Raw genomic sequence first — 25068 nt, 5'->3', positions numbered from 1 at the left:
TGGGAGTCGTACGGAAAGCTGCGCACATGTAGTGTGCAGCTGTATTGTTCTCGAAGGTCCAAGCCCCAGTCCGCTGCCATTACCTTACACAACGTAGCATGGCTCTCCAATGATGCGGACAGGTCTACATCTTTTATCACAAGAAATATTGTATTCGTGGTATTAACACGTTTTTGACAAGCCATCAGATGCAGAATACACTAGACATGGCTGCGGGAGCGGAATTTGATGAAGACGAGGAGGAGCCTTCGTTTAGCGACCCCGAGGACTTCGTGGACGACATCGAGGATGAAGGTAAGCTTGGGAAAGGACCAGGCTTTCACGGCCCGCTACTAAGCTAATGTGCTAGCTCCTGCATGCGATCTTGAATTAAAACTCTGTTTTCCCATCTTGAATTAATTCTGACCCAATTCGAGTTCATGTTTTTTGTGGGCATGTGCCATAAATACACGCTTTTGGGGTAGCACCCTGCCTATCTCTTGATACTAGCGTAGCGAGACTTGGATGCTGACGCATTTGCAGCATCCTAGTGTAGTAGGCTAGAATGCGGACGGGCCAGACTTGATACATTGTGTCCAGTCTACATATTTGTATTATTCTATTGCTGTATTGACACAAAGCCACGGAGTTATTTATGGACCTCGTTATACCTTATGTAAGGCTGCGCGGCGTAACATTCCACCTATCAAATATCACTAACCAGACTAATCAGAGAAACGTGTCCTCTTAGCTAACAGTGATGTCTTTTTTTATTTTTAGGGACCAGCTTTTAGTTGTAGCTTTATTTTAAAAATGAGAAAAATACTTCTGGCCTGAACGTGAAACCGTTATTTAGTATCTTATCTCATTGCAACAGACCGTGAAATCTGAGACTGACTCATGAGGTTGGCAAGCTGAGATAATAGAGGACATTGTCAACTGACAATTTTTCAGTGTCCTTTCTGAATTGCTTTACGTGGTTGGTTAACTAAACAATTATTATTTTTTTGCATTGAGTTTGAACTATACCATAAAGCTGTTTTTGCATAGGCTTACATTTGTACAATTATTCCAATCCCAACCACTCAGCAGTTGTTGGTACAAATCTATGAATGAAATTAAAATGAGGCCGAAATAGGTCAAAATTTACATTAAATGCAAGGCTTTATTTTTCAAGTGAAAATTCTAAATTGGAAATGAGCCTTTTCATGTAGTTAGCTATATTAGCTATTCTTATTGGGATATGACATGACATATGGTGATATGACACTTTGGTGACTGCACAGCTCTTTTATCCAGTAGGTCAGGTGTAATAAAATGTGCCATGTCTTCTCCTCCCTCAAGGTCAGTAATGTCTGTGTGACAACAAAAACACAGAGTCACACAGACAGACTTAGTCAAATGTTGGCCATTGCCCAATACATTTTATAATAAACGTTGACCTTGTGTTAACGCACATGACATCAATCAGACTTGAACATTGTCCTTTGCCCCGTGTGCCTTCGCAGAGCTCTTGGCAGATGTTCTGCGGGAGAAGCCGCTGGAGGCCGACGGTATCGACTCTGTGGTGGTGGTGGACAACGTGCCCCAGGTCGGCCCCGAGAGACTTGAGAAGCTCAAAAACGTCATTCACAAAATTTTCTCTAAGTTCGGCAAAATCACCAATGAATTTTATCCAGATACAGAGGGTACAACAAAAGGGTGAGCATAATATTTATTACAATATTATAAGTATACTTTTTATTTAATATTATAAGCATACGTATTTGTTATTTATATAATATTATAACATTTACACGGCACACTCATACTTTCTAACAGTTGTTCCTTGCAGTTTCTGTAGACTCTGTTCACCACCTCTGTCTTTTTTCCCCTCCGCTTCAGGTACATTTTCCTAGAATATGCTAATCCGAACCACGCCCTAGAGGCTGTAAAGAACGCTGATGGCTACAAGCTCGACAAACAACATACATTCAGAGTAAACCTCTTCACAGACTTTGACAAGTAGGTCCCTTTATATATCTAAATAAACCTTCATTTAGTATCTTACAAATTTCATTTGTAAGTTAAAGGAATAACTATTTATTCAGTATATTGAAGGGGTTCTCAATCCGATCCCTCATTCTAAAAAAAAACCCTTTACCAATCTATGCTTCGGCCACACCTGATTCAGCACGGTTGCACTTGCACCTAATTCAGTATATAATGCTCTTGCCTAGTGTTAAAATGTTCAAGTCGTCCAGTCAAGCTGATGGAAAACTAGCAGAGCAACAATGCTCCAGCATGCACTTGGGATTGAGTGCCCCTGGTATAAATATAGAGGTAGTCTCATCTTAGGCAGACACTTAACTGCTCTCAAAAAAACTATTTCTTGTTCTTACAGGTACATGAATATCTGTGATGAATGGGAGACTCCAGAAAAACAGCCATTCAAGGACTTTGTACGTGCTCATCTGACTGAAAATATTCCTCTGTTACCAATGCCTAGCCTATACCATGTAGAATAAGTGTCTGACTTGCTGTTTGACGTAACTGTTCCCTGAAGTTGAATGCATGTTATCGTTTTCAGGGTAACATGCGGCACTGGATTGAGGATCAAGACTGTCGGGATCAGTACAGTGTGATCTATGAATCAGGCGAGAGGACGGCCATATTTGCCAATGATCCTAAAGAGCCAATCGTTGCTGAGGAGAGAGCAGTGAGTACATTAACCCTAATGAATGAATGAATGAATGAATGAATTGTTAGTTAACCATATTAATATATGCACATATTCCATTATAGTAAAATTCAATGGTCTGCATTAAATGCATAAATAACCCCTCCCCCTTCTACTGTCCACCTCAGCGCTGGACAGAGACCTACGTCCGTTGGTCGCCCAAAGGCACATACCTGGCCACCTTCCACCAGAGAGGCATTGCATTATGGGGAGGCGAGAAGTTCAAGCAGATCCAGAGGTTCAGTCACCAGGGTGTGTCCCTCATCGACTTCTCGCCCTGTGAGAGGTATGTGCAGATTCTTAAACTGATTCAACATTATGGAAAACATCTGCCATTCCCTTCTACTGGAGACTGCTTGATACATCTTCAATATAGGCATCCTTATAACCATCATCAATATGAATGTGTTATAGTGGTGTTATGATTTGGTATGTTTTTTTGGATGAGAGTGTTGTGTCTGCTCACTAGTAAATGTAAACATAACCATGAAATGATGGCTGGCAGGTACGTGGTGACGTTCAGTCCCCTGTTGGACACCAAGGAGGACCCACAGGCCATCATCATCTGGGACATCCTGACTGGACAGAAGAAGAGAGGGTTCCACTGCGAGAGCTCCGCACACTGGCCCATCTTCAAGTGAGTGGGGCACCAGGAACTCTGTGTCAGTGTCTTTCATATTTATTCTTTCTCTCTCTCTCTCTCTCTCTCTCTCTGTCTTTCTTTCTCTATCGGTCTGTGTTTTATTCCTTATGGTTGTTTTCTCTTTTCCACTGTGCATTTCTTTCTTTCTTTCTTTCTTTCTTTCTTTCTCTATCTCTTTCTTTCTTTCTTTCTTTCTTTCTTTCTCTAGTTCTCTATTTCTATCTTTCTTTCTTTCTCTCCTACCTCTCCCTCTCATACCCTCCATCATTTGGAGCATGTTATAATGAAGTGTTAAAGCGCTTGTTCGTGATCATTCATCAAAGTACATCATTGCTCACAGATGGAGTCAGGATGGGAAGTTCTTTGCTAGAATGACCCAAGACACGCTCAGCATCTATGAGACGCCGGTAAGACTCAGATCAAATTTGAGCAAATCAACACAACTGAAGAAACGTTCCATCTGTTGTTTTTTGGGGGTTTTTTTCTATCCCCATGGGTTTATATAACTGTTCTCCTTTTTTTACATTTATTTCAGTCTATGGGCCTGCTCGATAAGAAGAGTCTCAAGATCAATGGAATTAAGTGAGTGTTCAACTCTTGCCTCTCTGCCACTGCATCAGAATTCTGTGAAATAATTATAGATCATAAATCAGCAGTTCATAAAATAAATATTGTGTAAGTATGCCAAAGTGCTGTATAAGTATACAATAAGTAAGTATGCAAATAAGCTAAAATATGATAGGCAATGTAGTAAGTTGTTTTATATAGTTATAGTTTGCAGAATTCTGTGAAGGAATTATAGATCATAGATCAGCATTTAATAAAAAATAAAAAATAAAAGCTGTATAAGTATGCCAGTATTTGCAATAATATGTAGACCAGTGATTTTATGAAGGATTATGGAATTGTCTAGTAATACACGATAGGCAGTGTAATCAGTTGTTATATAGTTATATATAGTTTGAATGCACAAGTGTTTTTCCTGTTGTACTCTCAAGTCAAACAGTGTAGTAAAAAGCTGAACAGTGGTGCATTTCTTTTATTGAAGGGATTTCTCGTGGTCGCCGGGTGACAACATCATTGCGTTCTGGGTCCCGGAGGATAAGGACATCCCGGCGCGCGTGACACTGATGCAACTGCCCTCGCGTCAGGAGATCCGCGTCAGGAACCTCTTCAACGTGGTGGACTGCAAGCTGCACTGGCAGCGCAACGGAGACTACCTGTGCGTCAAGGTGGACCGCACACCCAAGGGAACACAGGTAAGGTCAAGGGGTCAAGGTGAGGGCAATGGTGAAGGGTTCTGGGAAAAAAGAGATATTGTTGGTACTGGGTGAGGGAGAGGCAGACTCAGAAAGTGAGAGTGTGACAGTTTTGGTCTGTGCCTGAATCTCAATCAGAATTAGATTTGATTTGTGTAAAGCATGTTCACACTTACAAGGAATTTGGTTCTGGCTGCTGGTGTCACTCTGGTAATGCTGACATACATTACATATAGACAATCTATACATTCTAGATACGACAATGTGCACATACAAACAAGACATAATAAACAAGAATATACCTGCGTTTTTCTAGTGTTTAATCTGTCTAATCAGTGTCTGTGTCACGGTTCAGACAGACGACCAGAGGACCACAATTGCGTCACACCAGAAAGTTTATTAAACTTAAGGGAAAAGGGAAGTAGGGAGTGAGTGAAGGCTCCAGGGGTTACTGGGAATAACAGGGATACAGGGGTTCCGTCCAATGTGCTGTGTCTGTGTCCCACCCAGTGGCAGCGATGCGTCCTATGACGCCGGTGGTGGGTGGTCCGGAAGTCCTGGGGGGGGAACACAGGCACAACAGGGCGGATGAAACAAGGCAGAAGTACAGTTCAAGGGAAATCCAAATTCGTAGTAGCAAGGCAGAAAGCAGGTCTGGTTTTCTGGGGCAGAAGAGTATCCAAGATTCAGGCAGGTCCGGGGTCACAAAACAAGAGTGAGCCAGAAGCGCGAGCAAACAGGTTCCGGGTGTGAGCTTTGCAGACGATCTGACAAAGGAGAGCTGAAAGACAGGGCTTTAAATACTGGGAGAGGTTAGTGGGTAATGCAGCGCAGCTGGCAGAGTAATTAGAGCAGAGCAGAGCAGGGACAGGTGGAGCTAGTTAGGCTGAGTAGAGAGAGTGGTGAGCAGAGTGGAAGATAATGGAAACCAATTAAGGTGGTAACCCGGTGGAGTGAGAGGGCTCATGACAGAACCCCCCCCCCAAGGGACGGCCCCAGAAGTCCCAAGAGCAACACCACGCCGGGCGGGAGGAGGGGAGCCGGAGGAGGGCTAGAACTCCTCCGAACGGTCCGAGTGAACGTCCTCATCCTCGGAGGAAGCCGGAGGGTCGTGGTCGGGAGATGGGACAGGTCCCGAGACAGGGTCAGGCACAGGACAGGAAGCCGAGCGGGCAGGACGGTCAGGGACCCCTCTGGGGCGGCCCCTACGGATTGCAGGTTGATCAGGATGCCGTTGGTGGAAGGCGGTGATGAGAGTCCGATCCACAATCCGACTAGCCGGGACCCAGGTCCTTTCCTCAGGTCCATAGCCCTCCCAGTCAATGAGGTACTGGAGACCCCTACCCCTCCGTCTGGACCGAAGCAGGCGGCGGACGGTGTAAACCAGACCACCATCGACGAGCCGTGGAGGAGGAGGAGAAGGCGCAGCAGGGACCAGCGGACTCTCATGAATGGGCTTAATCTTAGACACATGGAAAGTGGGGTGCACCCTCATGGAATTAGGCAGTTGGAGCCGGACAGCAGTTGGGCTAATCACTCTTACAATAGGGAATGGGCCAAGGAACCGAGGTGCCAGCTTTTGCGACTCCACCCTGAGTGGCAGGTTCCTCGATGACAACCACACCCTTTGACCAACATGGTAGGTGGGAGCAGGAATTCTCCGACGGTTGGCCCCGGTAGTGTAGCTGGCAACGGATCTGAGGAGTGTGGCTCGGGCTTGTGACCAGGTGCGGCGACATCGACGGGCAAAAGCAAGTGCAGATGTGCAAGTAACCTCCCCTTCCTGGCTGGCAAATAGAGGAGGCTGGTATCCATAAACACATTGGAAGGGGGACATACCGATGGCAGAGCAGGTCAGAGAATTGTGTGCGTACTCCACCCATGTCAATTGCTGCGACCAGGAGTGGGGGTTGCGTGAGGTCATGCATCGCAGTGCCTTCTCGAGCTCCTGATTTGCCCGCTCTGACTGCCCATTGGATTGGGGATGGAATCCGGAAGTCAGACTGACTGTGGCTCCCAGCAGGTGACAGAACTCCTTCCAAAAGGCGGATGAGAATTGTGGGCCACGGTCAGAAACTACATCCCTTGGCAGTCCGTGGATCCGGAAGACGTGTTCCAGGACCACCTGGGCGGTCTCCTTGGCGGTTGGGAGCTTGGGGAGGGGAACGAAGTGTGCCATCTTGCTGAATCGGTCAACTATGGTCAGAATGACGGTCATGCCACTTGAAGGGGGCAGCCCCGTGACAAAGTCAAGGGCGATGTGAGACCAGGGACGTCTGGGCACAGGCAGGGGCTGCAGCAATCCGGCTGGGGGCTGGCAGGACGACTTGTGTTGGTTGCAGATGGGGCAGGCTTGGACGAATTCCCGTACATCCCTTCTCAGAGAGGGCCACCAGAACCTCTGGGCGAGCAGGTTGTAAGTGCGGGTGGAGCCAGGGTGACAAGCTAGGCGGGAGTCATGTCCCCACTGAATGACCTGGGACCTCAGGTTTTCGGGGACAAACAGGCGGTCAGCTGGGCAAGCGCTGGGACCTGGCTGGTTACGGAGAGCTTCCAGCACCTGTTCCTCAACAGCCCAGGTCAGAGCTGCTACGATGCAGGGACTTGGCAGAATCGACACAGGATCCTTGGAGGGGGTGTCATCCTTCTGGAATTGACGGGAGAGGGCGTCTGGCTTGGTGTTGCGTGATCCAGGCCGGTATGACAGAGTGAAATTAAACCTGGTGAAGAACAGGGCCCAGCGGGACTGCCTGGAGTTCAACCGTTTGGCCGTGCGGATGTACTCCAAGTTCTTATGATCGGTCCAAACGAGAAATGGAATGGTGGACCCCTCCAGCCAGTGACGCCACTCCTCCAAGGCAAGCTTCACAGCAGGAGCATTGGTGAGGCCAAAAGGCATAACCAGATACTCGTAGTGGCCTGTTGGTGTATTGAATGCGGTTTTCCATTCATCTCCCTCCCGGATCCGCACTAGGTGGTAAGCGTTTCTGAGATCCAACTTGGTAAAAACAGTGGCTCCCTGGAGCAACTCAAAGGCAGAGGTGAGCAGAGGCAGAGGGTAACGGTTCTTCACTGTGATGTCGTTGAGTCCCCTGTAGTCGATGCAGGGGCGAAGAGATCCGTCCTTCTTCCCCACAAAGAAGAAGCCAGCACCAGCAGGAGATGAAGATGGACGGATTAATCCTGCGGACAGAGAGTCGTTGATGTAGTCCTCCATGGACTTTCTTTCAGGAGCAGACAACGAATAAAGACGGCCCTTTGGAGGGGCTGTTCCAGGGAGGAGGTCGATGGCACAGTCGTACGGTCGGTGAGGGGGCAGAGATGTGGCTCTTGCTTTGTTAAACACTTCTCTGAGACCATGGTAGCATTCTGGGACATTGGAGAGGTCAGGAGCGGAGTTAGTGGGTACTGGCCGAGGGGGTAGTGCGGCAGCAAGCAGGCAGGTTCGGTGGCAGTCCTCCCCCCACTCCCTGATCACCCCGGTCACCCAGTCGAGCTGAGGGTTGTGCCGGCGGAGCCATGGGTAACCCAGGATGAGGGGTTGGCCTGGAGAGGGGAGCAGGTGAAACTGGATAGTTTCTTGATGGTTTCCGGACAGACCCATCGAGACCGGGGCTGTGACATGAGTGACCGATCCGAGTAAGTGTCCGTCCAGTGCCCGGGCAGGAATAGGAGGTGTCAAACGGTGGTTCTCCAGTCCCAGTTGGCGTGCCAGTTTGATGTCCATTATGTTGGCTTCGGCGCCAGAATCCACCAGAGCAGCCAGGGTGTGAGTTGAGTCAGAGAGGCGGAGGTGAACTTGCAGCAGGGGTTTGCGGTCGGAGGACTGGATGGTCATTGAGCTCAACCGGACTCCCCCTATGCCCGGTGAGCTTCGGCTTTTAAAAGGGCAGGTTACCACACGATGTCCATCACCTCCACAATAGAGGCAGAGGTTTGAGGTGAAGCGGCGCTGGCGCTCTGCAGGAGTGAGAGAGGCTCGCCCAATCTCCATGGGCTCAGACTGGTCAAGCTGACTTGGGTGAGTGGCAGTAGATGACAGGAGCCCCGTCGGATCTCTCCGAATGCCGGTAGTTGGTGGACCTTGGCGCCCCCTCTCACGACGACGGGTCTGTATCCTTCTGTCGATCCGGACAGTCAGTGCGATGGCTTCATCAAGAGTGGAAGGCAGTTCATGGGAGACCAACTCGTCCTTGATATAGTCGGCCAAGCTATGGAAGAACGCGTCCACCAACGATGGTGTGTTCCAAGAACTTCGTCTTGCCAGGGTTCGGAAGTCGATGGAATGGTCTGCGACTGTACGTCTGCCTTGTCGAATACTGAACAGTTCACGAGACGCCTCTGCGGTTGGTGAATCCAGGTCAAACACCTTCAGCATCTCCTCAGCAAACAGGTTGAAGGTTGCACATGCGGGGGTTTGACGTTCGAACTCTGCTGTTCCCCAGAGTCGAGCTCGGCCCGTCAGGTGAGTGATGGCATACCCAACTTTAGCCCCTTCCGTGGCGAAGGTCCTTGGCTGCAAGGAGAACTGAAGTCGGCAGCTAGTCAGGAATGGCCGGACCTGGGTTGAATCGCCGTTGAACCGCTCGGGGTCTCCAATCTTGGGTTCCGGAGCAGCGGCTGCAATGACCGGGGCAGGTAACTCAGGGGCAGGGCTGGTGGGCAGACTGCCTGGAACTGGGCCGGTGGGCGGAGTGGCTGGGGTAAGGTTGGGGAGGAGTTGGATGATCATGGCGAGTTGCTGCTGGTGCTGCTGGAACTGCTGATGCTGTTGGTGGCCGACCTGAAGCAGGGAGGTGATGTCGCCGCTCATGCGGGCTAGCCCTCTCTCAGTGTGTTCCAGGCGTTGCATGGCGGTGGGTTGCTCAGGTTCGTCGGTTTCCATGTCGGGGGAAGTGTGCGCTGAGTCCATGATGGTCAGATCGTACTGTCACGGTTCAGACAGACGACCAGAGGACCACAATTGCGTCACACCAGAAAGTTTATTAAACTTAAGGGAAAAGGGAAGTAGGGAGTGAGTGAAGGCTCCAGGGGTTACTGGGAATAACAGGGATACAGGGGTTCCGTCCAATGTGCTGTGTCTGTGTCCCACCCAGTGGCAGCGATGCGTCCTATGACGCCGGTGGTGGGTGGTCCGGAAGTCCTGGGGGGGGAACACAGGCACAACAGGGCGGATGAAACAAGGCAGAAGTACAGTTCAAGGGAAATCCAAATTCGTAGTAGCAAGGCAGAAAGCAGGTCTGGTTTTCTGGGGCAGAAGAGTATCCAAGATTCAGGCAGGTCCGGGGTCACAAAACAAGAGTGAGCCAGAAGCGCGAGCAAACAGGTTCCGGGTGTGAGCTTTGCAGACGATCTGACAAAGGAGAGCTGAAAGACAGGGCTTTAAATACTGGGAGAGGTTAGTGGGTAATGCAGCGCAGCTGGCAGAGTAATTAGAGCAGAGCAGAGCAGGGACAGGTGGAGCTAGTTAGGCTGAGTAGAGAGAGTGGTGAGCAGAGTGGAAGATAATGGAAACCAATTAAGGTGGTAACCCGGTGGAGTGAGAGGGCTCATGACAGTCTGGTCACTTTTTTTGTACTCTGTCTGTTTCTGTGATCTTGTGAAGGTCATTACTAACAGCTGTTGTGTATGTCTTCTCCGACACAGGGTGTGGTCACAAATTTTGAAATCTTCCGCATGAGGGAAAAGCAGGTGCCCGTAGACGTGGTGGAAATGAAAGGTCAGGAACATTCTAGAATTTCACACCCGCGTACAAATGCACTAATGTTTACAAAATAATAAATAATACAATTACGAGAATGAGAAATACATTTTAGGTACAGATACTTTGTAATATTCTTTGATACTTTGTAATATTACTGTGATAAACAGCACAGTAATACTGCCAAAAAATGCACTAAACCCACAAATACTGTTTATTTGAATTGAAATGTTCATTCTGCCCCTTTCATTAAATATATTCTGAAGTGGCACTTTTCAAACGCAAGTCGGAATTTCAGAGCTTTTATGGGTACGTTTCCTGTGTCTTTCCTAGAGAGCATCATAGCGTTTGCGTGGGAGCCCAACGGTAGCAAGTTTGCCGTCCTTCACGGCGAGTCTCCCCGGATCAACGCCTCCTTCTACCACGTGAAGAACAACGGCAAGATCGATCTCATCAGTAAGGCTCACCTTCTAGTGCTATACTTCTGGAAACTGTTCCAAAGAATGTTGGTGTATGAATTGTGGCTGTTCCAAAGAATGTTGGTGTGGGACATAAATGGTGTTTCTCGGCATTAGTCTTGAGTTGTGTTCAATCTTTTGCCTCTGTAGTGAATGACTTGAAATGTATACATTTGTGATGTAATATTTTGCAGGGTGTGTGTGCGCGTGCACGTGTGTCTGTTAAATGAATACATTTAAATAAATGTGTGTGTGTTTTTGCAGAGATGTTTGACAAGCAGCAGGCCAACAGCATCTTCTGGAGCCCTCAGGGACAGTTCATGGTTCTAGCCGGACTAAGGAGGTATGTGTGTGTGCGTGTCTACATACAGTTGGGTTCATGTTTTTGTGTGGCAAATGAGCATGTTTCAATCATCACAATAATCTTTCTTTCTCTCTCCGTCAGTATGAATGGCGCTCTTGCGTTCGTGGACACGTCGGACTGTACCATGATGAACATCGCTGAGCACTACATGGCGTCGGACGTGGAGTGGGACCCCACGGGACGCTACGTAGTCACGTCCGTCTCCTGGTGGAGTCACAAGGTAAGGAGTCGATTGGACTCGATTCGGACTGAATTCAGTGAACTGAGAAGGTGAATTAATGCATTCAGTTGGGTGAAATGTTGGTGTGTCAAAAATTGAAAATGGTCTGAGAATGACATGTAAATTATCTGATTTCTTACAACATCTGCATTTGCCATTCGTAAAGAAATCCACAAATCCACTGTCCTGCAGGATTGTGAGATATACCGTCACAGACATTTGAGCATTTTAAACAGTAAGCACAATGGCAGCAGGCCCAAAGTTGCAAGGGTGGTTTTTCCGCCGACAGGCGCTAGGGGGGAAGTGAGACGGGTCACCATTCAACCCGAAAAAAGTCATATAACCATTCCAATGACTCCGAAGCTGTTCAGTTAAGGTTAATTAAGCTAAAATAACCTGCATAGCTTTAAGCTCACCTCTCCTAACTTCTTCCCCATGTTGTGTTAACCTTGATCCAATAGGTGGACAATGCCTACTCGTTCCCCTTTAAGCTCACCTCTCCTAACATCTTTCCCATGTTGTGTTGACCTTGATCCAATAGGTGGACAATGCCTACTGGTTGTGGACTTTCCAAGGGCGTCTTCTACAGAAAAACAACAAGGATCGTTTCTGCCAGCTGCTATGGAGACCACGTCCACCAACTCTACTGAGTAATGAGGAAATCAAGGTAAACTGACAATTACCCATAATACCATTCAAGTTGTCTGTAGCTATACCACACATATTATACCACCAGATTCTGGATGACGATATACCTATGAATAGGCAAAGTCCTGCTGTGAATTGTCTTTTTGAGTTGTTGATCAGGGGTGTGTTTCCCAAAAGCATAGTTGCTAACCTGTTAGCACCTTAGTTGGTTGGCAATGGAAAATTGCATTGCAACCAACAAAGTTGCTAACTTAGTTAGCAACTATGGTTTTGGGAAACGTGCCCCTGATCCAATCTGATTCTGATATGTTAATTGTAGTCTTAATCTGATTTCTGTATTTGATTTTGGTAATGTGTTTTTGTTTGACAGAATATAAAGAAGGACCTGAAAAAGTATTCCAAGATTTTCGAGCAGAAAGATCGCCTCAGCCAGTCCAAGGCCTCCAAGGTTAGTGGTTAAAATCAAGAGTGAGTGAGAGGATTATGGAATCTGTAGTTTTTGATGCACACATGCACACATGGATATGAACTCCAGTAGGCATGGTTAGTGGTTAAAATCAATCAACTTCCTGGATTCATTACATGGGTACCACATATTTAAAGGAGTCATACTGCAGAAAACCATTCATGTTAGCTTTGAAATAAGATAAGTTGACTATGTAATGTAATATGTTGCCTAGCTAGTGGGCTAATCTAATGTAATGTTACCTGGTCAGTGAGGTGACGTAATGTAATACGTGGGCTAATGTGCTCTGGTCTTACCCACTTGCCTGTGCAGGAGCTGGTGGACAAGCGTCGGCTGATGATGGAGGAGTACCGGAATTACCGGGAGCGCGCAATGCAGGCCTACAACGATCAGAGGGAGCTCCGCCTTCAGCTACGAGGAGGTAACCTAAACACAATGTACACACAACCTAATGACAACATTAAAGTGATGTTACCCAAGGTAACCTCGCCACAATGTCCACACAACCTTATTACAACATTACAATGATGTTACCCAAGGTAACCTCCACGCAACCTTATTACAACATTACAGTGATGTTCCTCAAGGTCATTCTCCCACGCCCCCACTGTTATTCCACATCATTTCTTCTATATCCGACTCAACTGATACATGTTAACTTGTTTTCTGCTCTGTGATTTGTTATAATATGAATTTGTATAGCTGTGTGTATTATTATTATTTTTTTTTTTTTTTTTTTTGTATCTGCACACATGTTTGCCTATAGTCAGACGCTTTTGTATGCAACATGTAATTCTAACAAATACGCAAATGTCTGTGTCCGTGTGCGTGTGCGTGCTCCTGGTTCCCTGACCTACTGTATTGTCTTTGCTGCCTCCTGCAGATGTGGACACAGATGAGCTGGAAAGTAACGTGGAGGATTGGGAGGAGGAGACCATCGAGTTTTTCATTAACGAAGAGATCATTCCTTTAGGAGACTTGGAGTAGGCCTATTTTTAAATGACCGATGCCATCTTAGGCACACACCCAGTTACCTGGTGAAGGACATGTTTTAAAGAAAAAGAAGAAAGAGGGAAAAAAAACTCTTCTTCATCTTGGATTAGGTTGTGTGGTTAAACACTACGGCTGTATTTGAAATAAATCTTTTAAATTAATTCACTTTTTTTTTATGTTTCACTGTTTTAGTGTTTTACTGTCTCCATCATTTCTAGGATAGTGCTGTTTACATTAATTCAAGTAGGCCTAAGCCATAATAACATGCAAAGAACTGCACACTCCACGGCATTGACAACTATCTTAACACAGTTGCACTATTAAAAGTTAATTTTTTGAAGATATTGGTGTAAGTATGGGTCTGGTCCAAGCTTCAGCTTTTACAGAAACTTTTTAAAAATGACGTTGCTGTTGTTCAGTTGCATTCAGTCATACAACAAACAAGTGGGATTCATGGAAATTTCCCCAGTGGGTCACTGGCCTCCCGCACACTGTTTCTATGGGAACAAGACGCGTTGAGCCACGGGTTTGTAACCTAAAGACAACCTAAACACGGTAGGTCGACGATCACAAATATTTCTTCAAATTTAGTTTACATCCATAATGCTTAAGCAGCAAATAAGCAACTTGCAAACAGATTGGAATGTGTCTGAGCGATATTTGTTGACAAAAACAGGATAGGCGGCTTACGTTTGAGACAAGTTAGCGATAGGCTACGTTTCTTGGTGTGATTTGGGACAAGACAGGAAAGATGGGTTGAAAAACTGAATTTACATAGCCTAGAAATAAGGGTAATATTTGAGTTTAAATGATGGGCTATTAAGGTTATTGAAATTTCGGTGTGAAGGGCGCAACGGCAACGGCGTGAACTTCTCATTAAGCTGTATTTCTCACTAGGCTAACTTACCTTACATATTCCCGTGTGCACCATTTGCTGCTAGATCTGGCCTCCTTGTCGCTTTATAAAGAGGATTATCCCCTGTTCAGCCAATGAGAACAGCCTAGCAGTCATCTGGTCACCTGGATAGCTGGACCATCAGTGGATACAGCCACCCGGTCGGACAGAGAAGCCCCTGGCTGCAGCCGGACACGATGAACTCGCGGCCCACGGCTATTCATTTTGTTAAGTAAAGCAAGCCATAGATCGGACGCATTGTAATGAGTTAAAGCAGACATGAAGGACCTGCCAGTGGAATCAAAAGATCACCAACTTACGGTAGGCCTACGTCAAACTTGTCTTTGCTGCAGTTTGTTGACATGGCATGACATTCTTCACGTGTTGCATGTCAACCATTGTCTCCACCAGGGTTTCGTTCAGAATATAAATGAACTAGGCTTATCTTTTCAGCATGTTTAATTAATTCGTCTTTCTTCCTGTGTGAAAGGTGGGCTGTATGTTTGGCTATTTGGCAGACATTCCATATTGTTCAACATTGCAACTTTGTTTAACACTATGTTGGCTACCGTAGACCTGAGGATTGGTACTACCCTTATGGAAAAATATAAAATAGCCTACTTGAATTAGATTTTTTTTTTCGTGACCGACTATTTGGTTTGAAAATATGATTTGTTTTCATACACAGGTGGCTCTACGGATCCGTCCGCTAAATGAAGCTGAGATTGAGGAGGGGGCAACGGTGGTAGCCCAGCGCGTGGATGACCAGGTAGGCTTCGTCAAACTTTTGCACAGACGTATCAGGTGCACCGTGCAGGACAGGTGCGGTGGGAATATTGCGTAACGACACCGATGCAACACAAAAACAAACACACACATAATCACCATGCCACAAGGAATTGCTTTCACTGGAGGGGTAATCTGCCCATAAGCCTACCTATCTGTGTGTCGCCTAGGCCTACCTGTGTACCTAGAATCAGGAATGGTGAATTCATGCTGATGGAACAGTGGATCAACTTGAGCCACCAACATAAAATAGCTGTTTTTGTGTAACCTTTTCTCTAGTTGCTATTACTGTGAAAGAGATATAGCCTACCACAACTTGATGAAATACAAGTTAGAGCACTGTGTTATAGATAGATACGGATTCTAACACATTAGACCAGGGGTTCCCAAACTTTTCCACGACAAGGCCCCCCAAATACCATTAGGTTCTGGCCAAGGACCCCCTTGATGTGTTATTAAACCCATCGACAATACTACGGCAAATGTAAAAATACATTAAGCTGTACATTAAGCATTACATACATTACATTTAGCAACAAGCACTTCGCGATGGAGCATACAGTGTGTAAAAATTGTATTTGGGGCTTTCTGCTATATGAAAGCTATCACGCTACTATTATTCCCAGTCATTATCATGGGAAATATAATGTTAAGATATGCCTAACATTATTATCATGGCATTGTATACAACCCTCTTAGTAATAGGTATATTTTATATTTTTCAAATTTATATTTATTTGTTTCTTCTATTTTTCCTTCCAACTTGCTGAGGCCCCCCTGGCACCCCCTCGCGGCCCCGGCCCCCACTTTGAAAACCACTGCATTAGACTATGGCTAGTTTAAACGTTTTCCAACAGAAAATTTGGATAAATCAATGAGTTCTGGCTGTTTAGTGTGTTCTTCAGCATCGGAGTCTTGCCAGATGCCCCACTGATTCAGGTGCACAGGTGCTGGCTGCTGCTCACCTGCGCTGTGGGTGTGTGCCGTGTGCCATGTGTTTGTGTGTGTGTGTGTGCGCTGTGTGTGGCGTGTGTGCCGCGCGTGTGTGTGTGCCGTTTGTGTGTGTGGTCTGGGAGAAACCAAGGGCTAAATTTGCTCCCATAAGTCAGAGCCTAATCCACTTAGCTTTGCATGTGAGCGAGTGAGGCAGGTGGAGCTGTGTGCTCAGTTGCTTCTCAACAACCCACCCCCCCACCCCCGTGCCTCGGCCAAGACATTACACCCAGCCCTGGGAGGATAGAGTCAGCGTTCACGTCAGAGAGTTTGTGAAAGTGAGGAGGGAGTATCGCATTAGCGTGGGAACGTCAGACCACACACACACACACACACACAAACTCACATACAAACACACACACACACACACACAGAGCATATCTCAGATACAGTATAATCTCAGAAGTACAGTAGGTGTTCAGTTGAATGCTTATGTCACAAGCAGACTGTTTTATTCCGTGTCGGGCGTGTGTGTGAAGTGTATGCATTGTATGCATTGTATGCATTGCTAGACCAGGTGCTACACTGCAAATGTCACTGGAATGGAAACTAATGGAAAGTCTAGAGAGGAGAAGGCCAGGCATGAACCCTCACAGCAGAGCTCAACACTGGCCACTGCTGGAGGAACGGTCAGAGTCACGTGCAGTACTCTATATAAACTGTATTACATAATAAAGCTAATATAACTTCACACATGCATACACATTGGGGGTGCTGTATGGTTTTATGAGTCCTTCATTATAAAAATGCAACAACATTTGAAACATTATGGCTATTGTGCATATGACCTGCATCTGCACAGTAGCCTAACATACTCAAAGTAGTCCATAACCTAGTTGACAGTTACATCATAGCCCTCGGAACCTAAATTCAGTTTTTGTGTGCATTTGTATCAGTTTTCATTAGCACTTTCCATACATCTATTGTCTCACAATATATACTATAGTTGTTATTTGTTGATATGGTTGATATTAGTGTTTATTGTGTGCATGGAATAAGCATCATGTCATGTAATTGTGTGTATGAGTTAGTCTCTGGTTGTTTTTCGCTGTTATTAATAGAGTTTTGCATGGACTGTAATGTTGTAGGCTAACTTGTGTCTGTGGCCTTTTGCAGATGGTGGTTCTCATGGACCCATTTGAGGACACTGAGAATCACCTGCGGGCCAACCGCTCCAGGGAGAAGACCTACATGTTTGATGTGGCCTTTGGCCAGCAAGCCCAGCAGGTACCTGCCCCTCAGTCCCTCAGGGACTACTGGTGGAAATTAGCAATTGTTGCTACTGTATAACCTGGCCCAAGACATATTCTCTTGTATTACAAGATTAATGTTTATGTGTGCATTGTCCCTGTTTCAAATACATACATTTCCATTCCATTCCATTTCCATTTTTATTCTAATCTTGAGTCAGTGTAGTGTAATAGTGTATACATTAGTGTAAATGTTTTTTACACATTTCAACTCATAAAAGTTTCATCCCATGCTGTGGAGTGTTCCTGAAAAGTAAAACACTGTTTAGGTGCAATGGAGTGCTGTTTGTTGTATTGATATTATAGCAGTATTAGGAGTATGAGTGCTGTTTGTTATATTGAGATTATAGCGGCATTAGGAGTATGAGTGCAGTTTGTTATATTGAGATTATAGCAGTATTAGGAGTATGAGTGCAGTTTGTTGTATTGAGATTATAGCAGTATTAGGAGTATGAGTGCAGTTTGTTGTATTGAGATTATAGCAGTATTAGGAGTATAAGAGTGCTGATTTTTGTATTGAGATTATAGCAGTATTAGGAGTATGAGAGTGCTGATTGTTGTATTGAGATTATAGCAGGATTAACCCTTAAAGGAGTACCGTCACACCGGTGTGACGGGAATGTTGAGAAATGAACATTCTAAAGAATATCTGGGTTCATTGAATTCAACATAGAATTTTAGAACCTTCAATTGTTGCGGAACTTAGAATGTTCAAAAACCTACACCTTTAGTATGAGAGTGCTGTTTGTTGTATTGAGATTAGGAGAATGAGAGGAGGGAGGAGTATGCTGATTGTCACCTAAGCACATCAGGTTCAAACAGACCTGTTGTTCCTCTCTGTAGAGTCTGTGCAGTTGAGAGACTTGATGGTGCAACATTCAGATGATTCAGGTTGATAAATTCCAGTCAAATATAAACATACTGTATCCCCTTATAATACAAAGGTCGTCTCAGTGTTTCTTCTGCAGTAAACATGTGGCTCCTGTCCAAGGGGGCGACTCTCCTCATCCATGCGGCACAGTTCTTCCCATTTTTTGTCTTTCATGTCTGGGATTTCTGTGTTTGCCCGTGGAATGGAGGAGGAGTGTGACATTTCACATCCAGAATCATTCGGCAGCAGGCAGTAGGCTTCTCTCTGGGTGATAACTTAACTTAACTAGCCCCCACCCCCTCTGAAATCGCCCCTTTCGTGTGCCTGCCTGGAGGATTATGCTTGGAGATGGTTAGTGGATTCTGCAGAGGTTAGTTTTGAAAGGTGATGGTGGGGTTGTCACATTGTCATGGAAACTGAGGTGAGGTCAGAAGTGTCTTCAAATTCGCAAACATAGGCGAATGTTTGCAAACCGGTTTCTGTTTGCCATAAGTTTTTGGCGAACATTTGCAAACACTCAACAAACAGTCTGAGGAGGTAGTTCTCCGCGAATATACAGTGAAGCTGGACGTGAGCTGGGCGAAGTTTTACCCTTACAATGGAATGTTTACACCAAATCGTTCAAATTTAACCGTTCAGAGAAAACATGTTCGCCATGAACGTTTGCCACTGTTTGCCAAATTTTAATGCACCTCAAGTCAGGGTAGGTCTTAGTGAGGTGCTTGATGGATTCAAATTTTGCAGAGCCTCTATACGACTCTAGATTTTTGGAGGAGAGGTAACAGGCATGATTGTGGGCAGGAAGCAACAGCGGATAGTATGTCAAGTGTAGCATTTTGTACGTACATACTGTTAATCAAGCTGTTGAACATCTTTATGTCCCGTTTATAGTTGTAGGAATGAATGAATGTGGATCCAAATTAGCTGTCTCTCTCTGCCTGCTTCTGTAAACGTCAGCTGTCTCTCTCTCTCTCTCTCTCTCTCTCTCTCTCTCTCTCTCTCTCTCTCTCTCTCTCTCTCTCTCTCGCTCTCTTTGTCTATGTCCCTGTCTTTCTTTGCTGTGCAGGAAGAGGTTTATCTTGCCACCACTAAGAGCCTGATTGAGGGGGTGATCGCCGGGTACAACGCCACTGTCTTTGCCTATGGACCCACAGGTAGAGCACAGAGCTTTCATCACCACAAAATGTCCACAACTCATTCTCAGTGCCCCATTCAGTTGCCCAATCTCCATCCTTACTCCCAACTCGTAGCGTAGCGTGGTGGTAGCATTTTGGGCGCCCCATACCATGAACGGGCTCAGTACCCACAGAGTGGCCTGAGGTCATCTCTCGAACCCACTCCCCATCTCCTCTCACTCATTTCCTGTCATCTCCTCACTGTCCTGTCGAAAAGAAAGCTAAAAAGCCCAAAACTCTAACTTTAAACTATAACTAAAAACTCATTCATTTGATAACTATAACTAAAAACTCATTCATTCAATGTTCTCTCCGCCCAAAACTATAACTTTAAACTTTAACTAAAAACTAATTTATTTGATGTTGTCTCTGCCCAAAACTATACCTTTAAACTTTAACTAAAAACTAATTTATTTGATGTTGTCTCTGCCCAAAACTATAACTTTTAAACTATAACTAAAAACCTAAAAACTCACTCATTCGATGTTCTCTCCGCCCTCCCACTCACTCCGTGTCCTTGCCGGTCTCCGCAGGTGCGGGGAAGACGTACACCATGCTGGGCGTGGACTCAGAGCCGGGCATCTACGTGCGCACCCTCAACGACCTCTTCAAGGCCATCGAAGCGGGCAAGGAGGACATGGACTGCAGCGTCTACATGTCCTACCTGGAGGTGAGGCTGATACTGTAGGTGGAGGTGAGAGCTTACTCTTTGCTCGGTTGACTGGTCAGTCAATCAGTGGCCATTAATCATTTATCAGGTCTATCAGACCAAGTGGGACGTTAAAGTAGGAACAAAAAACCAATTGTGTACAAGCATGAGCCTATTTAGATTTTGAGTTAATCTATTATGTGGTCATTATATAGTAAGTAAGTATATATACTCTTTTGATCCCATGAGGGAATCCCAATCCATGATTTAACACACATTGAGGTGAAGCACACACTAATCCCGAAGCAGTGAGCTGCCTGCTATAGCGGCGCTCGGGAAGCAGTGAGGGGTTAGGTGCCTTGCTCAAGGGAACTTCAGCTGTGGATGTGGGCATGGGGAGAGCAGTGCTCAACCACTTACCCCGCCAATATTTTTTCTATTGGTCGGGGATCGAACCGGCAATCCTTCGGTTGCAAGCCCGAAGTCTTAACCAGTAGGCCACGGCTGCCCCCCATTAGGCCACAGCTGCCCCAATTATGATATTATATATGGTATAATTTCACCATACACTGTGTGCAGAATTATTAGGCAAGTTGTATTTTTATTATTGGGCCACAATTGTGTTCTCAATCAACCCAAAAGACTCCTTAATATCAAAGTTTCATATTTTTGGAAGTTGATGTGTTTTTTTTTAGATTTGGCCATTTTATGAGGATGTCTGTGTGTGCAGGCAAATATTACTGTGCAGAATTATTAGGCAACGTAATAAAAAACAAATATATACCCATCTCGCTTGTTTATTTTCACCAGGTAAACCAATATAACTCAAAATTCAGAAATAAACATTTGGGACATTCAAAAAAACAAAAAAACAAAAACAAATCAGTGACCAATATAGCCACCTTTCTTCACCATGACACTCAAAAGCCTTCCATCCATAGATTCTGTCAGTGTCTTGATTTGTTTGTGATCCACATTGCGTGCAGCAGCCACCACAGCCTCCCAGACACTGTTCAGAGAGGTGTACTGTTTTCCCTCCCTGTAGATCTCACATTTCATGAAGGACCACAGGTTCTCGATGAATATCATGCATGAATATCATGTTTTTCTTGAATGATGGGGACTTCTTCTTGTACCACTACTTGAAGAAGGGGTCTTCCAGAAACTGGCAGTAGGTCTGAGAGTTGATCTTGACTCCCATCAACCCGAAAAGGTCCCACAAGCTCTTTGATGATACCAGCCCATACAGTACCAGTACCCCACTTCCACCTTGCTGGCGTCTGAGTCGAGAAGGAACTTGCTGCCCTTTACTGACCCATCAAGACTCACTCTCATTTCATCAGACCAAAACACCTTGGAGAAATCAGTCTTCAGATATTTCTTGGCCCAATCTTGACGTTTTGTCTTGTGTGTCTTGTTCAAAGGTGGCCTTTTTCGGCTTTCCTTACCTTGGCAAGGTCCCTGAGTATTGAGCACCTTGTGCTTCTCGGCACTCCAGACATGTTGCAGCTCTGAAATATGGCACAACTGGTGGCTAATGGCTTCCTGGCAGCTTCACGCTTGATCCTTCTCAATTCATGGGGTTATTTTGAGTCTTCTTTTTTCAACACGCTTCTTGCGCCCCTGTTGGCTATTTGCCATGAACTGCTTGATTGTGCGATGATCCTGCTTCAAAAGCTTGGCAATTTCCAAACTGCTGCACCTCTCTGAAAGACATCTGACAATTTTTGATTTTTCAGAGTCTGTCAAATATCTTTTCTGACCCATTTTGCCAAAGGAAAGGAAGTTGCCTAATAATTAAGCACACCTTATATAGGGTGTTGATGTCATTAGGCCACACCCCTTCTCATTACAGAGATGCACACCACCTGATTTACTTAATTGGTAGTTGGCTTTTAAGCCTTTACAGCTTGGAGTAGGACAACATGTATGAAAAGGATGATGTGGTCGAAATACTCATTTGCCTAATAATTCTGCACACAGTGTATAGTGCAGCTACATAATATGTGATACATTCTGTACATGGACTATACATTTATAATACTGTGCTGTGCCGTGCTATATTATATGCTATACCTGTGATGCTCTACTTTGGTATAATACTACACACTCTTCAAAGGGTGTGATTCAGTGTTTATCAAATGTTCATATTTGCTTTTGTAGATTTACAACGAGATGATCCGAGACCTGCTGAATCCGTCGTCGGGTTATCTTGACTTGCGGGAGGACGCTAAGGGCGAGATCCGCATCGCCGGGATCACCGAGTTCTCCACCAGCAACGCCAGAGAGGTCAGAGGTTACCGATGTTGGATAGAAACAAAAACGCAACCAATGTATGCACTGCATGGTAAAAACATGGTCAGTTACTGGAGATGACTGGAGGTCAGAATGTCAGTTCTTGCTGATGGAACACAACACATTTGACTAATGTTTCAGACCTAGTTTTGGCTATTTAGCCTCAACTTGGGTGTCTACTTAGTCAATATTTGTTTTACCAGTGTCACAGGTTTTGTACCACTGATGATGGCATCTAATTTAGCTCACCCCTATTTTAAGACAATCAATCATCTTTTTCAAGACATTGCAAACAAACAGCATTTTCATCTGTATTGGTGGGCATGTAGCCCCACAAGGATGACACGGATCCGTCGATTTTTGTTTTTGATCCGTCGCCCACCCGCCACACTGGACCCCCAAAAGGAGGGTAGGGCGGACAAAGTTTTCTGTGAATATCTCGAGAACCGTAGGGCCTAGGATGACCAAAGTTTTTTTTGTATGTTGGTCTCAAGAAGCCATCTAAACCCATTTCATAATGACTGATTTGCGGTAAAGCGCCACCGAGTTAAAAATGAAAAAGAAAAAAATGAGGTGTAAAAATGAGTTGTAATCGCAGGTATCTTTGGCTGACATGTTCAAATCACAAAATTTGAAGTGTAGGATTATTATGACACCCTTTCCCTTTCGTCCAATTTCGTTCATGGGGGCCCATACAATAAATTCATTTATGTGTACATTTAGTGACTGTACACCAATCGGCCTGTAGATGGTGGAGTTGAGCGGAAGGTTGCTGGTATTTATTACATTACATTTAGCAGACATTTCTTGACCAAAGTGACTTATATATATGTCAGCTATATGACAAGGGATCACATTGTCCCCGAGGCAACTTGGGGTTAAGTGCCTTGCTCAAGGGCACAACGGTGGAAGCCGGGAATTGAACCGGCAACTTTCAGGCTACTGCACGCTAGCCCAGCTCCTTAACCACTACACTACCACCGCCCAGTTATTACATTTCTACAAGCTCGCACACACACATGCACGCACACACGCACGCACATGCAGACACACACACATGCACACACTCGCACACACACACACAAACACCCACACCCCATTACCCCCACACACAAAGTCACAAGCGAACACACACACACACACACACACACAGAAGTACACATATACACAAAAGCAAACACACATGTGCACACACTCATTTACATACACAAAATGTGCAAGAGTAGAGGCTGGAGTAAGAAATGGACGGAGACAAATTGACAAGTCTGATTTATCTTTGCGGAGAGAATCTGCAGGACTGAGCGGCGGTCATATTTTGTACCGCGACGCGGTACGTCTAGTCACACTTGAAATTAGCCCGCTAATGTCTGATAGATGATAATTAGCTTGCTTATTGTAATTGCCCCATTCACCAGCAGAAGGTAATGAGAAGATGTAAAGGTGTTGTAAGAGCTATCACCCTCTCTCTCTCTCACACACACACCTCAAATCCTCACTCCAAGATTCCATACACATCCTCTATGTGAAATATATTTAATAAGGCATGAATCATTAACGCCTTAATTAACACTGTAATGGCCTAGAAGGTGATCAAGGTGGCGCCATGGTGTTATGCATGATTAATGGGGTTTTCGCTCCATGCTTTTCTCCGGGAGCGGAGCCAAGTGGGAATAGGTCCTGCTGTGATTCAGGCTCGTTGAGGGTCTGATGGAGTCTGGAGAGTGCACAGCGCTTCAAGGTCATGGGGGTTTGTTTGGCTGGCTGGCTGGCAGTTGGATCCCTGCTGATGGGTTTATGAGGTGAAAAGCCTCCTAGACATTTTAGTCATTAGCCATTTGTATCATTTGTAGCGTCCTAAAAAACTCAGCAGTCGTTAGCCACTTGTATCATTCTTTGAGAAGAGATGTTACACTTGCCTCCTAGAAATTCACTCAAGTCATTAAGCATTTTCTATCATTCTTTCAGGAGAGAGGTTGCGCTTTATTTTAAAGAGCAAAAACGTAAACAAAAAAAAAAAATTGTAAACTGTAAACAAAGTAATTTGCTGCATCATCCGTAAGTCCATTGACAATTGACAACATGGTTCATGTTTGGGTTCAGGGATCCACATAGGGTGAATGCAGCTCAACAAGTAAAGTCTGGTGATGATAATAGCAAGGTCACCAGTTCAGAATGCTTACCTATACGTTACTTTAATTCACCTTGGTTAGAATGAGTCTGGAATTAATGAATGTGATGAGTACATGTGAATATAACACTTGGTGACCTTTTTGGAATTATGGGTAATGTAGTCGCTGTTCTGGTTTGTAGATTATGGCCCTGCTGACCAAAGGCAACAAGCAACGGACACAAGAGCCTACTGCAGCTAACAAGACCTCATCCAGATCACATGCTATACTGCAGGTTAACACACACACGCACATTGTATCTAACACGTTAAGCGTTAAGTTAAGATCTCCAGCTTAGCTCTTACATGCAAACATTAACTGTCATACAGGTGATTTTGTACACAGATCCAGATTCACATGCACACACATACACACACACGTCATGTGTTTGTTCCAGGTGACGGTCAAGCAGAAGAGCAGAGTGAAGAACATCAATGAGGAGGTCAGGATGGGCAAACTCTTCATGGTGGACCTGGCCGGGACTGAGAGGGCCTCACAGGTGTGTGTGTGTGTGTGTGTGTGTGTGTGTGTGTGTG

The 25068-nt window shown here is 45.3% G+C and overlaps 2 protein-coding genes and 1 long non-coding RNA gene across 4 annotated transcripts in view; 2 read left to right on the top strand and 1 right to left on the bottom strand.

Annotated features, from left to right (window-relative positions):
* Positions 1–71: 71 nt before the first annotated feature.
* LOC121718270 (eukaryotic translation initiation factor 3 subunit B-like) lies at positions 72–13611 on the top strand. The gene is made up of 18 exons (XM_042103210.1): positions 72–294; positions 1488–1680; positions 1864–1983; positions 2363–2420; positions 2549–2677; positions 2827–2984; positions 3204–3335; positions 3682–3748; positions 3877–3923; positions 4390–4600; positions 10247–10319; positions 10635–10757; positions 11024–11102; positions 11205–11343; positions 11885–12010; positions 12362–12439; positions 12770–12878; positions 13341–13611. Exons 1-18 carry the CDS (start codon positions 189–191, stop codon positions 13442–13444), a joined length of 2052 nt encoding a protein of 683 aa, XP_041959144.1. The 5' UTR covers positions 72–188; the 3' UTR covers positions 13445–13611.
* On the bottom strand, positions 4366–14398 carry LOC121718418. Of its 2 annotated transcripts, XR_006033937.1 has the most exons (3): positions 14358–14398; positions 12754–12905; positions 4366–4641 (listed from the first exon to the last, which is right to left on the bottom strand). It is a non-coding gene; the product is annotated as an uncharacterized LOC121718418 (long non-coding RNA). The 2 variants fall into 2 exon arrangements; XR_006033936.1 differs by lacking the exons at positions 12754–12905; positions 14358–14398 and adding an exon at positions 11840–11946.
* Positions 14399–14533: 135 nt separating this feature from the next.
* Positions 14534–25068, top strand: part of si:dkey-26i13.8 (kinesin-like protein KIF19) — a 28031-nt gene continuing 17496 nt past the window's right edge. The window contains 8 exon segments of the mRNA XM_042103438.1: positions 14534–14666; positions 15034–15114; positions 17241–17351; positions 19312–19399; positions 19954–20090; positions 22233–22358; positions 24675–24767; positions 24930–25031. Of these exon segments, the coding sequence (XP_041959372.1) occupies positions 14625–14666; positions 15034–15114; positions 17241–17351; positions 19312–19399; positions 19954–20090; positions 22233–22358; positions 24675–24767; positions 24930–25031 (780 nt within the window). The 5' untranslated portion in view covers positions 14534–14624.

This window comes from Alosa sapidissima, chromosome 9 (genome assembly GCF_018492685.1).
Source record: "Alosa sapidissima isolate fAloSap1 chromosome 9, fAloSap1.pri, whole genome shotgun sequence".
Classification (NCBI taxonomy): Eukaryota; Metazoa; Chordata; class Actinopteri; order Clupeiformes; family Clupeidae; genus Alosa; species Alosa sapidissima.
This window is presented reverse-complemented; position numbering and strand designations above follow the sequence as displayed.

Coding starts and splice junctions, on each gene's coding strand:
- LOC121718270 (XM_042103210.1), top strand. CDS start 189: ATGCAGAATACACTAGACATGGCTGCGGGAGCGGAATTTGATGAAGAC. Junction 10,758..11,023: donor CGGCAAGATCGATCTCATCA/GTAAGGCTCACC, acceptor GTGTTTTTGCAG/AGATGTTTGACAAGCAGCAG. Junction 12,440..12,769: donor GCCAGTCCAAGGCCTCCAAG/GTTAGTGGTTAA, acceptor TTGCCTGTGCAG/GAGCTGGTGGACAAGCGTCG.